Source organism: Notechis scutatus, chromosome 14, assembly GCF_049901735.1.
Source record: "Notechis scutatus isolate UNSWTSFEM ecotype Mainland chromosome 14, rNotScu1.2, whole genome shotgun sequence".
NCBI lineage: Eukaryota > Metazoa > Chordata > Lepidosauria > Squamata > Elapidae > Notechis > Notechis scutatus.
Window position 1 is genome coordinate 6,131,836 of NC_142022.1, and position 17,209 is coordinate 6,149,044.

General features: G+C 42.9%; 1 protein-coding gene across 3 annotated transcripts; it reads right to left on the bottom strand.

The window, feature by feature from the left end:
- Positions 1-4,227: 4,227 nt before the first annotated feature.
- Positions 4,228-15,937, bottom strand: LOC113427552 (phospholipase A and acyltransferase 3-like). 3 transcript variants are annotated; one of them, XM_087943165.1, is made up of 5 exons: positions 15,879-15,937; positions 12,858-12,958; positions 6,993-7,095; positions 5,793-6,061; positions 4,228-4,357 (listed from the first exon to the last, which is right to left on the bottom strand). In XM_087943165.1, the coding sequence occupies exons 2-5, from the start codon at positions 12,912-12,914 to the stop codon at positions 4,256-4,258; spliced, it is 531 nt and encodes a 176-aa protein (XP_087799291.1). In that variant the 5' UTR covers positions 12,915-12,958; positions 15,879-15,937; the 3' UTR covers positions 4,228-4,255. The 3 variants fall into 3 exon arrangements, with proteins under 3 accessions (XP_087799291.1, XP_087799290.1, XP_087799292.1); XM_087943164.1 differs by lacking the exon at positions 15,879-15,937 and adding an exon at positions 14,016-14,692; XM_087943166.1 differs by lacking the exons at positions 12,858-12,958; positions 15,879-15,937 and adding an exon at positions 10,841-11,274.
- Between the last annotated feature and the right edge of the window lie 1,272 nt (positions 15,938-17,209).

Consider the following 17,209-nt stretch of genomic DNA (forward strand, 5'->3'; position numbering starts at 1 on the left):
TAGGCTAGTCTATTTTACATAACAAAGATCTACTCCAGGTAAAGCCATAGTAGGAATTGCCTAAACACCCTTTCATGACATCATCATCCAGCAAGGCTCAACCAAGCCTGGGACTCAGGACAGCCTACAGAGTTGACCCTGCATGGCCCCATGGGAGTCTGACAACCAATCAGAACGCAAGCCCAAATTCAAATCCCAACAGAGGGTATAAAACCCCAGGGACTCCCAGCATCTCTGCCCTTCTTTCTTTTTTCACCCAAGGCATGTGATCCTGTCCACCATTAAACCATCTTTCCAAGCAGTCACCGTGTTTTCAATGTCTTCCTTCCCCACTTGGAACTGAACCAAGAAGGATAATTCTTCCAACACTTGCAAAGTGATCGAAAGTGGCTCCTTCAGACTTAAGCCCTGTGTGACTAAGGACCATGCCAAATCCCCAAACGGGCCCCCCCCCTCCGAATCATTCACAGCCCCTTCAAAAAAGCAACCAGGCTCGAAACTCAAAAAGCTTTTATTTGCGTTGTTTCCTCATGTCGAGTATAAATCATATATTGAAAGAGCAATTTGGGTTTGCTTGTTTGTTTTAAAAAAAACCTTTCTTTCCCCCTTACCATCAAAGAGGTAGATTTATTTTTAATCGGTGTTTTTGCACTGGAAATGGGATGCCTCATTATGCTGTTGACGTGCGATTAGAGAGGGCAGTGGCTATTTTTTTAATCACCAGTCTTTTCCCTGTATTTTCTAGCAATCAAATAAAAAGCAACTAACTATGAATTTTTTCCCCCCGAGGTTTTACCTCTCCCGTTGCCCTCCAGGGAACGGCGGAATTGTCTGAAATGCAAGAGAGACAGAGAGAAAGACAGATATAGAGATTGAGATAGATAGATAGATAATAGATAGATAGATAATAGTTGATGAAAGATATAGACAGATAAGATAGATAGATAGATAGATAGATAGATAGATAGATAGATAGATAGATAGATAGATAGATAGATAGATAGATGATAGATAGATAGATAGATAGATAGATAGATAGATAGATAGATAGATAGATAGATAGATAGATAAAGATAGATAAAGATAGATGTAGGTAGGTAGACAGACAGACGGACAGATGTGTGTATTTGTGTGTTGTATATATCTATACAGATATGTATATTTATTTATTTACTTTATTTATTTACTGAATTTATATTACTGCCTATTCGCTCATGGCTACTCAAGGCAGCTTACACAATGTAAAACCATATTTAACATAAAAAATATGACATATATGTGTGCATCTATGTGCATAATATGTATTTGTATGTATATGTGTGTCTGTGTGTGTGTGCATGTATGTATATATGGATGTATATATATGTAAGGATTCTCACTTCAGTCACACTGGGGTGGGAAAAAAAAATCAAATAAGCTTTATTTACTAAATTTATATTAAGTATAATTGCATTTAAATTAAATATACATTTGTATTTAAATTTATTCAAAGTGTGTAACATTAGCCTCATGAGCCACAGTTCTCCAGGGCTGAACTACTAATAATGATGGAAAAATAATTCTGCCACTAATTTAACTAGAAGCAACATTGGCCAGGCTTTGTTTACCAATGCCTTTGGGGGGAGAAATATGGTGCTAAAAGTTATGTGCAAACATTGGAAACTGCAGTTATAGAGAGAGCTTACATGGGGGGGCAGAAAGGAGACCCCCTTTTCAGGTCCCGTGTCAGGGGGGAAAAAACATCTGTTGAAGAAGGGAAATTGTTTTTTCAAACTTTGTTCTGTAAAGGTTTGGGAGGTTTCAATTCAGACACAACAACACACAATCAATCACGAGAGATTTGCCTCTAGATCAGAAATTCAAGGATACTTTAAAAAAAAAAAAAACTAACAGTTTCATCGGCCTGAAAAAGTTTGAAATGCATTTGTAATAAATTTGGGGGAGGACATTCAGGTCTCAAGGGATCTCTACATCAAACGGGCATTCCCTGATTTAACCGCCGAGATACAGCCTGAACGTTTCCGTTGCTAAGTGAGGTATCGGTTAAGTGAGTTTCGCCCCATTTTACGACCTTTCTTGCCAAAGTTGTTAAGTGAGTTGCTGCAGTTGTTGTATTGGTCACGCGGCTGTTAAGTGAATCGGGCTTCCCCGTTGACTTTGCTTGTCCAAAGGTCGCAAAAAGGGATCACGAAACCTGGGATGCTGCAACCGTCATAAATATGAACCAATTGCCAAGCATCTGAATTTTGATCACGTGACCATGGGGGTGCTGCAATGGTCAAAGTGTGAAAAACGGTCCTAAGTGTGCATCTGATGATTCTTGACTCTTGACCAATGTATCTTTTATGTACACTGAGAGCATTTGCACCAGGACAAATTCCTTGTGTGTCTAATCACACTTGGCCAATAAAGAATTCTATTCTGTTGTTCTGTTCTGTTCTATTCTATTCTATTCTATTCTATTCTATTCTATTCTATTCTTCTATTCTATTCTATTCTATTCTATATTCTATATTCTATATTCTATATTCTATATTCTATTCCCTATTCTATTCCTTATTCTGTTCTATTCTATATTCTGTTCTATTCTATATATATTCTATTCTACTCCTTTTCTATTCCATTCTCTTCTCTCTTCTCTTCTCTTCTCTTCTCTTCTCTTCTATTCCATTCTCTCTTCTCTCTTCTCTTCTATGTCACTTTTTTCAGTGCCATTGTAACTTGAGTCACTAAGCAAATTGTTGTAAGTCGAGAACTACCTGTTATCTACATCTCTCTTGGCTACGACTGACAACCTGAAGCTTAAAAACCACATCCGGCCCATCCCAAAGCCTTAACTCTCCAGAACTGGATGCTAAACCGTATTGTTAAAAGTATAGCAGAGGTCGGCTGCGTTCATTCAATGAAAATAAATTGCGGTATTGCACACTGAAAATTAAAACAGATTTAACTGGCTCTGCCTAATTCCTTGACCTTCAGTCCATTGTCTCCACCATCTGTCTGAAGCTTAACCCAGAATTTGGGGAGGCCAGTTGCAAAACTTAAATCTAATCCAAGTTGGTTAACGTTAGCTTTTTCTGGAGGAAGGCAAAAATCCATTTACCCCGGATTAAGTGAAGAATTAGTTACTCAGACCATCTGTCACGCCCTGTTGGAATCTGATTCCAAGGGGGAGGTTGAGCAGCTGACAGGGAGTGGGAGTATGGCCCCGTTGGCTGTGGAGGAAACTGGGGAAGGGCAAAGCCCAGCTGGGCAGAGCAGGAGGGAGGTAGAACAAGGGAGAGGGGGTTCAGAGGAAGACCCAGACCCACCCGCTCTTCATCCTAGGGCACGCAGGGAGGAATGGAGAAGGAAACAACGTGGTTTGCATGGCTTACAGGGGAGGAAAGGGCCCTGATTCCCTTCATTAGCTGCAGCTAGGAACAGTGTTTAAAAAGGCAAGCTGCAGCAAAGTTGCTGGAATCAAACTGTGAGTTATCTTTGTTTGTCGAGGCTTATCTGGGTTCCTGGTGTCTTCCCAACTGTGTGTGTTTTGTTGGCCTTTGAAGTCTGCAATTCCTTATCCTGCCCTGTCCAGTTAATTGCTCCAGCGTGGTTTGTGTGGATTTTTAGTTACAGTTTGTTTACTTAAGTTTTCGCGGGTACTTACATGTATGGTATTCAGCTTTGTTCGGGTATTTTCCCACCTCATTATAGTTGTGCTTTTAAAGACGAACACAATACAAGACAAACACAATACAGAAGCCTGATGATGGCAGATGAGATTCTGCCGAAACGTTGCTACAACTTTAAAAGCACAACTATAATGACGTGGGAAAATACCCGAACAAAGCTGAATACCATTAGTTAACAGTTTGTATGTACTTTGTTTTCGGACTGAATTTCCTCCACTTAAAGACTGTTCTTGGGAGAGCATTTTCTCCAGCTGAAGGTAACCTGGACATTGGGAGCAAAGTTGGAGGTATTAAAGGGACTTTTCTTACTTATGTGACTATGTTGCCATGATGCCGCGCCCCGAGTCATCACACCATCTGTGTGACTGAATGTAGCTGTGGACATTAAATTCCTGCCTGGGCGTTAAAGGAGAAGATGGGATTTGGAGAGACGGCTGAAAATAACTTTTTTTTTTCCTCACGGCAATCGTATCTCAAGTTTTTAGAAACTTAGCCCCCCCCCCCCCACACACACACACACTCCCACAGATACAAATGCCAAGGAGCTGAGGAATTCTGAGAGAATCTTTTTTTTTTCCTCATTATTGGTTCTGCTGCTTTTTCCTCTTGACCACGGCCGCGCCGACACCAACAAACAAGCCAGCCAGGCCCGCAATGGTCGCCCCCACAAAGAAATCTCGGACCTGCAAAGGTAGAAAGAAAGACGATGGGTAAAGATTTGGCTCAGAACCAGAGCATAGAGCCAGGAGGGACCTTGGAGATCTTCTAGTCCACCCCTCTGCTCAAGCAAGAGACCCTATACCTGTCAACTCATAAAATATTTCTCTGGTCTTTTTTAGAGTTGCCAACAGAAAGGGAAGCGGGAAGCAGTGCGGCAGCTTGCAAAACCGAAAGCGCATTCCATCAATGTTTTCAAAGATAGTAACTAGGTGACCGAAGTTTCTGCCGCGCAAAATTCTAACTGGAGAGCATGATGGATGACTCTGGGCTATGGAGGTGTCCCATTGGAGGATATGAATTACGATACACCAAGGTAGCACCAGCATGTTTACTCCTAATAAATCTTCTTTTAAGCTTTGAAAAATCTGGCTAGAGACTATGATTTAAATGGGGATAACTACCGGAGCCCTGACAATACCATTTCAGATAGGTGGATGTCCAGTCTTTTTAAAAAATCTCCAGTGATGGATCACCCACAACTTCTGGTAGCCAGCTGTTCCACTGGTTAATTGTCCTCCCTGTGAGGAGGTTTCTCCTTAGTTCCAGGGTTGCTCCTCTCCTTGATTAGTTTCCATCCATTGCTTCTTGTTTTGCCTTCTGGTGCTTTGGAAAATAGCTTGACCCCCTCCTCTTTGTGGCAGCACCTCAAAAATTGGGACACTGCTGTCATGCCCCCCCCCGCAGTCCTTCTTTTCTCTAGATTAGCCAAACCCAAATCCTGCAACTGTTCTTCCTATGTTTTAATCTCCAGGTCTTTAATCATCTTAGTTGGTCTTCTTTGAAAAAAAATAATAATTATGTACATGGTTTTCATCAAATCCCACCCCACCTTCCATGTTCCTGATGTGCTAATATGGCAGCTGCCAGAAGCGATTGGCAACTTGTCAATCATCCCGAGAGGAAGGGAAAAGAGATGGAATTTGGGGGGGGGGTCTGCTTTGTAGGGGTCTGGGGTGTTGCAGACATTGCTTTGTTCCCCAAAAGAGGATCCTCCTCTTACAAGGAACGCTCACAATTACAACCCCAACTGAACTGAAAATTTCCACCGCTAAGGAAAACGGTTGTTAATTGAGTTTTAGTACAGAGAGTCCGTCATAAATATGAATCAGGTGCCAAGCATCTGAATTTTGATCACGTGGCCAGGGGGATGCTGTGACGGTTGTTAAGTGTGAAAAACGGTCCTAACTCGCTCTTTTCAGGGCCACTGTACCTTTGAACTGTCACTAAATGAGTGGCTGCAAGGACTACATGTATAGTCGAGGCTTTATATGGCAAACTCAGGAGAGTTAAAAGGAGGCATTTACACACAAGCATTCTTCCAAGGCTTGCAAACCTGCAAAAAACAACAACAAAAGACCCCCCAATTTTGTCCAGAAAAGTTTGAAAGGAACCCCTTACTTGATCGCTCCTGGCCACGCCATAGCGCAGTTCGGTGACGAAGTGCTCACAATTCTCGCTGGTGATTTTATACTCCAGTTCTTGGCCCACCTTCTCTTCAGCCAGCTGGATAATCTTGTTAACGGGCAGTGGGGTGTATTTGGCATCGTGTTTGTTGTTGACCCGGTATCGGTCATGGCCCACCACTTCCAAGAGCCGCTCCTTCTTCACCAAGGCCTTGTTGGTGAGGGTGGACATGAGGCTGGCGCAACCAGCTCCCGCAAGTTCGCCTTGAAGGTAGGAAAGAGTCATTCATATGGAGAGCCGATAGGGTCTAGGGCAGACTTGTGGACTTCAATTCCCAGAATTCCCCAGCCAGCCAGGGGGGATTCTGGGAGTTGAAGTCCACAGGACTTCAAGTTGCCAAGGTTGGATAAATCTGTCCTCGATATTAGCTTAGATCAGCCTTCTGTTCCTTGGACATCCTTCTGATAGGTGGACTTAATTCTCAGAAATAAATACGCTCTTCGCTAAGAATTCTGGGAAAGGAAGTCCACAAGCCTTAAAGTTGCCAAGGTGAAATACCTTGTTTAAGGCACCAGGCCAGAAACTGGGAGACGGTGAGTTCTAGTCCCACCTTGGCCATGAAAGCCAGCTGGGTGACCTAGGGTTAATCACCAGGACACAGTGAGTTCTATTCCCACCTTAACCATTAAAAACAACTGGGTGACTTTGGGACAATGACTAGAATAGTGTGAGTTCTGGTTCCATCTTAAGGATGAAAGCCAGCTGGGTGACTTTGGGCCAGTCCTTTTTTCTCAGCCTAACTTCACAAGGTTGTGGTTGCAGGGAAAATAAGAGAAGGAAGATATGTTGGATATGTTTTCCAACTTGAGTTATTTGTAAAAATAATAAAGGCTGGATGCAACTAATGTTTAAAAAATGGGTATACTACATATTTAAAAATATTTACTGCATTTTTTTAAAAATGCTACAGTCACATGATGACTGCTTTATAACTGCACTGTTTCACAACAGAAATCCATTTTTTTCAGCGCCAATGTCATTCCGAATGCTCACTAAACGAATGGTTGTAAATCAAGGACTACTTCTATCCTGGCCAACATTGCTAATTTCCCAGGGTTAAGAATCGTGGTTAAAATGCAGAGGTGCAAACCAAGCTGGACATTTGCCCCGCCCATCCAAGAGAGATTTCCTTACTTGGTGGAGCGAGATGGATCACGTAACCATTTCCCACGTAGATCGCCCAGTGCTGGTAGGCCAAGCGGAAGATTTCTATCAAGTCCCCAAGCTCCAGACCAACCTGTGAATAAAAGAAGATGGTCAGGAGCAAAGAACCAGGACCACGCGCCAAGTTGCAGTTTAAAGAAGGTTTATTGCTGAGGAAACTAACCAAGGAAAGAATCAACCTGGAACGAAGGAGAAGAATTCCTAACCATGAGAACCATTAACCAAACTGCCTTCAGAAGTTCACTGGAGGCTTTTACGAAATAGGAGCCATTTATTCAGAAAGACTATAATTCTGAGAGAACAGGGGATTGAACTTACTAGATGACCTCCAAGTGTCAACTCATAAAATATTTCTGTGATCTTTTAGAGTTGCCAACAGAAAGAGAGGGGGAAGCAGTGGGCATCTTGCATCCCATAAATGTTTTCATAAGATAGTTTCTAGGTGACTGAGGTTTCTGCTGTGTAAAATTCTAGCTGGAGAGTGTGATTGATGACTCTGGGCTATGGAGGTGTCCCATTGGAGAATATGAATGATACAGCCAGAGGGTGGGGGTAAAACCAGGGTCAAGGGTGACAATGATGTGCCTCAGAATCGGCTACACCCAGGCAATGCCGCCTCTTTTAACTCCCAATAAATCCTTTTGGAGTTTGGCTAGAGACTCATGGATTTAAATGAGGTTATGTGCCGGAAATCCTGACAGCAAGGTCCTTTCCAACCCTGCTACTGTTACTTGTCAACTAATGTTCAATGCTAAATTGGTACTAGATAAGGGTCAACAGAAATCAAGAGAGGTTGGAGTTAGACTATTTATGTGAAAGTCATGACTCTCTAGGACAGGGGTGTCCAACCGTGGCAACTTTAAGACTTGTGGACTTCAACTCCCAGAATTCCTCAGCCAGCAAAGCTGGCTGAGGAATTCTGGGAGTTGAAGTCCACAAGTCTTAAAGTTGCCACGGTTGGACACCCTGCTCTAGGCTAATGACTTGCTTGCCTCCGCCCGCCCCTGTCCCTGCCTGCACTTCTCCTACACAAACCAAAGAAAACACATTCATGCAAAACAGATGTAAACCCAAGGCTTTAAAAATAAACCTTCCAGCTAAGGCAATTGGAGAAAGAAAGCGACATCTATAAGAGCTAGAAAACAAAGGAACCTCAGTCACCAGATAATCCAGGCTAAAGAAGGGGCATTTCCAGAACAGTGGACAAATGTTTCTTTTATAGAAAATAGGCCTGCTGATTTGGCCTCTGATGGAGATGCACTGAACGCCCATTGTTCCTTAGCATTGCAAATTATTGTACCATTGTTTTGTTTGTTGGTTTTTTCTTACCCTTGACACACTTTGCAGATTGTTTCCCCCCACCCGCAATAAAACAGAGAACAGAGAACGGTTGTTCCTATCAGCAATTTGTTTTAACATTCTCTTGAATGATCCTAAGTGAAGGATTTTTGTAGCCAGAGATAGTCCTTATCTGTAAGAAATGTTTTTTTTTTTCCCCTAGCTGCACAACACCCCTCCCCACGCAACCAACAATCGTTGTGGCTCTTGTTGTGCTTGTTATTACAGATGCTGAATCAATTCCAAAGCTTCTCTCGTGTCCTGGAGGGATCTTTCCTCCTTATTGATTAGTTTTTCCAGCAATTCATTATTTACAACCAGCTAATCCGAAGGAGCACATCATATTAGGTATACAGAATCAGATTCCCCCATTGCAGCTAAAGGTTAGTGTTTCAAAATGTTTGAGCAATCAATTATAAATCTGATGCTCGGGGCGCTTTTATTTAATGAAGGAAAATAATGTCAAAAACTAACCTCAGCAGATACACGCACAACACCTGCAAACAAATATTCTGCTCCACTCCATAAAACGTCGGGCAATCTGCGTTACAGGTAGTTCTCAACGTACAACGGTTCATTTTAGTGACCGTTCAAAGTTACAACGGCACTGAAAAAAGGTTTTTCACACTTATGACCCCTGGAACACTTGATCAAAATTCAGAAGCTCGGCAACTGACTCGTACTTATGACGGTTCGAGTATCCTGGGGTCATGTGACTTTCTGACAAGCAAAGTCCGCGGGGAAAAACCAGATTCACTTAACAACCAGGTCACTAACTTAACAACTGCAGTGATTCGCTTAACAGCGGTGGCAAAACAGGTCACAGACCTGGCACAACTCTCTTTTAACAAATGCACGATGGAAATTCAGGTCCCGATTGTGGTTGTTAAGTCAAGGAATACCTGTACTCCAACAGGAAACAAACCTTTTTGGATAAAATTTATTGAGATAAATCCCAGAGGTGCTTCTCCAAAAGACAATTGAACTTTCTTGGATTTTTTTTCCCTTGAAAATATTTCGCTTCTCATCCAAGAAGCTTCTTCGGTTCTTGGATGAGAAGTGAAACATTTTAAAGGAAAAATATCCAAAAAAAAAAGGTCCAGTTTTCTTTCAAAAAGGACCTTTGACTATGGCCTGGATAGTTGAGTATCTCCATAGTTATTTAAATAAAGTTATCTTCCATGGCTTAAGAGTTTACCAGATAGTGACTGTCTGCTGTTTTTTAGCAAACATGACCTCAGCCAGCTAAGTCCAATTCACACATACCAAATGCACAAACACTTCAATAAACAACAGCCCAAATCGTGCCCACAAAGCAGGATTTTGAAACACCCAAAGATTCAGTTACTCGAGAACCGAATGCAACCCAACCCATTTGTACGGCAAAGAGTTGTGCACAGAGACACACAAACACTGCCTTCTAGTTCTCCCTTACTGCAGCATCCTTGCCCACAAAAGGCCCCAAATCTGTGGGAAGAAATGGCTGCATTCACACAACATCTTTCATTGGGTTTGCGAAGTCTCGCCATTTTTCGGGTTGTGCATTACACCGAGTTGCAGTAAATTAATCCAAGTGGCTTGGCTTGACCAGATCTAAGCCATCTACCCAAATCTTTCCCTAAAACCCATCTAACCAAAACCTATGTTGTCATTGTGAATGCTGTCTTGAGTTAACTCCCTTTGTATGAACTCAACTGTTCCTTCCTTACTTCCCCTACAAGGTAACACAATCAGTAAGGATCCTATATTTCCAGCAAAGCAAATCACAGAATTTTATTCCATATTCCAGCAAAGTAAAAACACAGGTGTCTGACACCTGCACAAAACCTCATGGGACACATTTATGCATGCAAAACAAAAGCCCTAGAAACTGTATTTTCAAATTATGTTCATATAATCACACATACTGCCTTCTTAAAATGCACTTTTAAATAATTAGAATACAGAAAATAGGTACCTTTCCAATTATTTTTAAACTAAGCTACCCAATTTATGTTTATCATAATATTGAACAACCTTAAGTTCCATAAATTAGTGAGCTGGGTAAAAAAGTTACTTTTTAAAATCATATTGATTTGACTGGCTTTTATGAGAAACCCAAAGAGAACATTCTCTCAGGCGTAAGTGGAATGTTTGGGTGCAACTTCTCTCAAGTCAATAACCTGCTTGTAAGTATGCAAAAGTGTTTGTGCAATTTTTTTTTTACTCATGAAACTTTAATTTCATTTCCAAAATTAAAGTACAAACCTCAAAAGAAAACAAGAGCCAAGCAAAAGCAAAGATGACGAGGGAAAAAAAACTGCATAAAAAGGAATTTTTAAAAAAACATACACATGGATTGTCCCTCCTGGTTGAATATATTTCAACAATAGTAGTTTCTCTTCTCCCCACTCCACCCCGTGCAAAGCAAAGCCACAATTAATGAACTTCCGATTTTTGCACAATTTTAATGCCACCCTCCCTCTCTTCTGCTCACTTACCTCGTCCATGCTGAATATGTTAGTTTCGTTTCTCTCTGCTCGCTGCAGCTTTGACTTTTACACCAACACAGGACACACCCACGCACATACAACCCCCCCACACTCACACACACAAACACTGTCCTTTTGGAAGCTGCCTGAAACAGAACTAACAATTTGGAACAAACAGGATGGAAAGTGGAATTGGGAGCGCTGAGTCTGCTCTGAAAAGCACCGCCTGGAAACATTTACTCATCCCAATAAGGGATAGTTAGCCAATGAGCCACTATCATGGGTGTGTGTGTGTGTGTGTGTGTGTGTGTGTGTGTGTGTGTGGTTTCTGGGTCTCAAATGTCAGCCTCTAAGCAGCAGCGCTCAGCCATTTTCTACAATTAACCAGGAAACCCAATCACAAAATTCATGCCTCCTGTAAGCACATGGATTGGAAGTTTAGCCTGCAAAAAAAAGTTTCTATTTGGTTTATGCAACCCAACAGGACAGACGCAGACTTCAGAGTATAGTTAGAACTGCAGAAAAAGAATTCGCACCAACCTGCCTTCCATGGAGGACCTGTATACTGCATGGGTCAAAAAGGGGGCTGTGAAAATATCTACAGACCCCTCACATCCCGGACATAAACTGTTTCAACTCCTTCCCTCAAAACGATGCTATAGGGCACTGTACACCAGAACAACTAGACACAAGGACAGTTTTTTCCCCAAACGCCATCACTCTGCTAAACAAATAATTCCCTCAACACTGTCCAACTATTTACAAAGTCTGCACTACTATTACTATTAATCTTCTCATCACTCCTTATCACCCATCCCCTCCCACTTGTGATTGTAGGACTGTAACTTTGTCGCTTGTATCCTTACAGTTTATATGGACTATTTCCTAGTATGATTTGATTGCTTATTGTACCCTATGACTATTATTATTAAGTGTTGTACCTGATGATTCTTGACTCTTGACGAATGTATCTTTTCTTTTATGTACGCTGAGAGTATTTGCACCAAGACAAATTCCTTATGTAAACAACCACACTTAGCCCATAAAGAATTCTATTCTATTCTATTCTATTCTATTCTATTCTATTCTATTCTATTCTATTCTATTCTACTCTACTCTACTCTACTCCATTCCATTCCATTCCATTCCACTCCACTCCACTCCACTCCACTCCACTCCACCCACCCACTCCACTCCACTCTACTCTACTCTACTCTACTCTACTCTATTCTATTCTATTCTATTCTATTCTATTCTATTCTATTCCATTCCATTCCATTCTATTCTATTCTAAAAGTTTCTACTTGGTTTATACATGCAGTCCTCGACTTACGATTGGAACTAGAATTTCCATCACTGAGCAAAGCAATGGTTAAGGGATCCACAACCGATCTGATGACCTTTGGCCCTGGTTGTTAAGTGAATCACTGGAGTGAAGTGACTCCGGCCATCATTAAGTGAATCACCTGGTTGTGGCAGGTATTAATGACGGTTGCAGTGTCCCCCGGGGTCATGCGATCCTGTTTTGTGTCCGTCTGACAAGCAGAGCCAGATTCGCTTCCCAACCATCTCTGTTTCTCTGTCTCCTTCTCTCTCTTCTCTCTCCTTCTCCTTTCTCTCTCTCCTTCTCTCTCTCTTTTTCTTTCTCTCTCTTTCTCTCTCTCCTTCTCTCTCTCTCCTTCTCTCTCTCTTCTCTCTCTCCTTCTCTCTCTCTCTTCTCTCTCCTTCTCCTTTCTCTCTCTCTCTTTTTCTCTTTCTCTGTCTCCTTCTTAACTTAACTGTGGTGGTTCACTTAGCAACAGTGGCAGGAAAGGCAATGGGGCAAAAGTCACTTAATAAAATATCTCGTTTAGCAACAGAAAAATTTGGGCTCAATTGTGGTTGTAAATCAAAGGCTGCCTGTAGAGTTATAAACCAACAGAATAAAATAACGCGGATCCCTTTAGTGGAAAAAGGCAGAAAATGCATACAGTTCAGTAGTCTATACGTTCTTTCAGGACTCATTTATTCAGTGGAATAAACTTACCAGATTGGAAAGCTTTGCTTGGATGATTTTAGGAATCGAGTTCTTCTTCTGCTCCATGTCACCATGTGCTACGGTACCATGTGCTACAGTACAGCCACGACCTGAGACATCAAACCAGCATTGTCAAGCCAGGAAGACTCACATCCGTTTGCACCTGTATCCCGTCTCCCTATCCCAGTGTTGGCGAACCTTTTTGTTGTGTGCCGAAAGCGTGCATGCGCGCAATGCAATGTTCTCCGCCCCCCCCCTGCACATGAACGTACAACACGCCTGCCCCGTGCACTGCGCATAGGCATGCCTCCCACCTGATTTTCAGCCCGTTTGAGGCCGTCTTTGCCCTCGTGGAGAATCGAGGGAAGCCCCGGGAGGCTGAAAATGGGCCCGTTTAGTCACTTCCAGTATTTCCGGAAAACCCATTTTTCGGCCTCCCGAGGCTCCCGTCGACAAACTTCTCGCTTAGCAACATAAATTCTGGACTCAATTGTGGTCATAAGTCAAGGACCACCTGTATAGGGTTCACTTATTTCTGTAAGCTATTTAAAAAACAAACTAAACCCTCCACTTTAATAAATAGTTATTGCTTTGCCTGAATTAATCCTTTGCATAGATAGATAGATAGATAGATAGATAGATAGATAGATAGATAGATAGATAGATAGATAGATGATAGATAGATAGATATCCTTCTCTCTCTCTTCTCTCTCCTCCTTTCTCTCTCTCTCTTCTCTCTCTCCTTTCTCTCTCTCTTTTCTCTTTCTCTGTCTCCTTCTCTCTCTTCTCCTTCTCCTTTCTCTCCTTCTCTTCTCTCTCTCTCTCTCTTTCTTTCTTCTCTCTCCTTCTCTCTTCTCTCTCTCTCCTCTCTCCTTTTTCTCTCTCTCCTTCTCTCTCTCTTCTCTCTCTTCTCTTCTTCTCTCTCTCTCCTTCTCTCCTCCTTCTCTCTCTCTCCTTCTCTCCTTCTCTCTCTCTCTCCTTCTCTCCTCTCTCTCTCTTTCTCTCCTCCTTCTCTTCTCTCTTTCTCTCTCTCCTCTCTCTCTCTCTCTCTCTCTCTCTCTAATTCAGGGTTATGTTCTTATCAGCTCCACATCCAACTCGGGGCGCCTGAACTTCCAGGTTGCAACCAGCTGTGCTCGGTTACGCAGGTCATCCAGAGGCCTGTACCTTTGGTGAGCAAAGCCTGGTGGTGCAACTTTTTGCTTTTTTTCAACACCACCGTGCTGCTTGTCTTGCCCGCCCCTGAGGCTGCCTTGGCGGGCATCCCTGGCTGGTCTCCCTTGGCGTTCACGTGCGGCGCGCGGAGGAGGCCGCTCCGTGCTCCCCTCATCGTGGCGTTGGGAGGTCTTGGCGGCTGCTTCTCGGTGACACTCAAAGGCTGGGGGCCATGTCCGACGGAGGAAGCCTGGGCTGCCCCCACCAACGACCTGCTGTTCTTCTGCTTGGCGTGGCCTTGTGGACAAGCCGCCGGCTTTGCTTCGTTGTCCTCCGTCCAACATAGCTTCTTCCCGGCTAAACTGGGGTGCGCTATAGATTTGCCAACGTCCTTCTTCAAGGGGGGCTCTTTTTGAAGGGGGGGCGACCTGCCCAGTGGGCCCTTATTGAGTGGCTTGGGATCTGTGGAGGCCTCCAGGGCTGAGGGCTTAGTTGCAGCCTGCTTCTTGCCTGTCGGCAGCCGAAGAGGAACTGAGGCTGATGCCTTCATGGTGCCCCCCTTGGCGGGCAGGGTCTTGGCGGGGTGGCCAACGTTCTGGCAGGATCCGCGATCACAGAACCAAACAAAGAAGTCAGACATAGCACTAGCCAGGCTGGGTGTCCTGCTTGGGTGACCTGGCAGCTGCTGGGGGTCCTGAATGGATTATGACAAGGGGCATCTCCTGGCAACAGGGTCTTATGACCCCCCCTCACCTGCCCCTCCCTTTTGCTTGGCATCGCTGGGTTGGACCAGGGTGCCCCCCCCCTGCCCTAGCCTTACATAAGAAATCACTGGAGTGTATGGAGAAATCAGAGGCAGCCTTGACCTGTGTCCTTAGTTTGTTATATGGTGGACTGAAATTAAATAAGTGAAGTCAAGAACTGCTGCAAAGAAGAAGAATGGAATGGAATGGAATGAAATAGAAATAGAAATAGGAATAGAATTAATAGAAATAGGAATGGAATGGAATAGAATAGAATTAAGAATAGAATAGAATTACTAGAAATAAGAATAGAATAGAAATAATAGGAATAGGAATAGGAATGGAGTGGAGTGGAATGGAATAGAATAGAATTGGAAAGAACAGAATAGAATAGAATGAAATAGAAATAAGAATAGAATTAATAGAAATAGAAATAAGAATATAATAGATTAACAGGAATAGGAATAGAGTGGAGTGGAGTGGGGTGGAGTGGGGTGGAATGGAATGGAATGGAATGGAATAGAATAGAATAGAATAGAATAGAATAGAATAGAATAGAATAGAATAGAATAGAATAGAATGGCTAGCAGGGACCTTGGAGGTCTTCTAGTCCAACCTCCTACTGAAGGCATGAGACCCTATAGCATCCTGGATAAATACTGTAAAAAAATAAAATCATAACACAAAAGAAAATAAAAGCACCCAGAAACAACCAAGCAAATACACTTGGAGGAAACGAAAGTGGATTGGCCTCCCTACACACATACACACACACACACATAGACAAACACGCACAGTAAAAGAATGCCAAATACCAACTACAAGTGAAGATCAATTCAGCAACCAAATCCTGTTGCTTGCTTTTTTTTTTTTTGTCACTTAAGGGGAAAAAACAACCACACACACACAGGTCTTATTTTAGAACTTTCCTGCCTAGCCAAGAATCAAATGCTGGAAATAACGGCCTGGTTTGCCCCCTACCCTCCACCTCCCCCCTCAAAAAAAAATCCCACACTTGCTCTACTCTGCATGTCCAATCCAGAAAAACTGCGGGGGAAAACAGGAAATTGCACTGAATTAGTTATTCTATTCAGCACAGGGCCCCATGAATAATACAAAAAAAAAAGCAAACCTTTTTCCGGCTCTGAAGCCAACCAGCAAGTCAGCTGGGATTTTGACACATCAGCTGATGAAAACGTTGAAGGGAGGAACCGGTCAAAGGCGGCCTGACTCCCCCCTTCGGTGTCCTTGGGAAAAAGCCATTCCCCCCCCCCTTCTAAAAGCAACTGGGAGTTCAGGGGCAGCGTTGCCGCCCCCTGCTGGAGAAACGTGGATCCATATCTGTTTAACATCTGCCTGGCAATCTATAGAGAACATAGAATTATAGGATTGGAAGCAGAGGTGGTAATTCAGCCGGTTCGGACCGGTTCTGCAGAACCGGTAGCGGAAATTTTGAGTGGTTCGGAGTGCATAAGTGGGGCGTGCATAAGCGCACCAACGTGCCTACCGTCCCTGTCCTATTGTTTCTCTTATTCTTTTATTTTTCTTATATGTACCCATTTCATGTATTCACAACTATGTATACATTTATACTTATTATCTTGTAAACAATTGGCAAATCAAATAAATAAATAAAATAAATAAATAAAATAAACTGGCCAATCCCACCTCTGACTGGCCCCGCCAACCCCATCTATTCTCCGCCTCCCATTGAGTCCCAGCTGATCGGCTGGGTCTTCTTTGGTTGCCCCGCACAGGAGAACGGAGCTGGAAAGCAGGTTAGTGGGGTGGGGAGGGAAGGGGGATTTTGTAGTATCCTTCCTCCAGGAGTGAGGAGGGAATGGAGATTTTACAGTATCCTCCCCCTGCCACGCCCACCAAGCCACACCACGCCCACCAAGCCACGCCCATAGAACTGGTAGTAAAAAAATTTGAATCCAACCATTGGTTGGAAGAGACCTTGGAAGACTTCTAGCCCAACCTTCTGCTTATGCAGGAGGCCTCATTCCAGACAAGCGGCTGTCCAAATTTAAATAGATCTTATTAAAATTACACATTAAAACTATACATCTAAATTTATGTATTTGTTTGTTTGTTTGTTTGTTTTAGTTTGTCAAGCATGTATGAGAAAACAAGTATAAGTATGAACATAACACATAAACATATAAGTATAAACAGGTATAATCAGTATATACATGATAAATGTGTACGTATAAATGGGAACCGTAGGACAGGGACGGTAGGCACACTGGTGCTCTTAAGCACGCCCCTTACAGACCTCTTAGGAATGGAGCGAGGTCCACGGTAGACAGTTTAAGGTTAAAGTTTTTTTTGGGGGGGGGGGTGAGGATGTAACAACAGAGTCAGGTAGTGAATTCCAGGTGTTGACCACTCTGTTGCTGAAGTTGTGTTTTCTGCAATCGAGTTTTGAGCGGTTTACTTTGAGTTTGTATCTATTGTTTG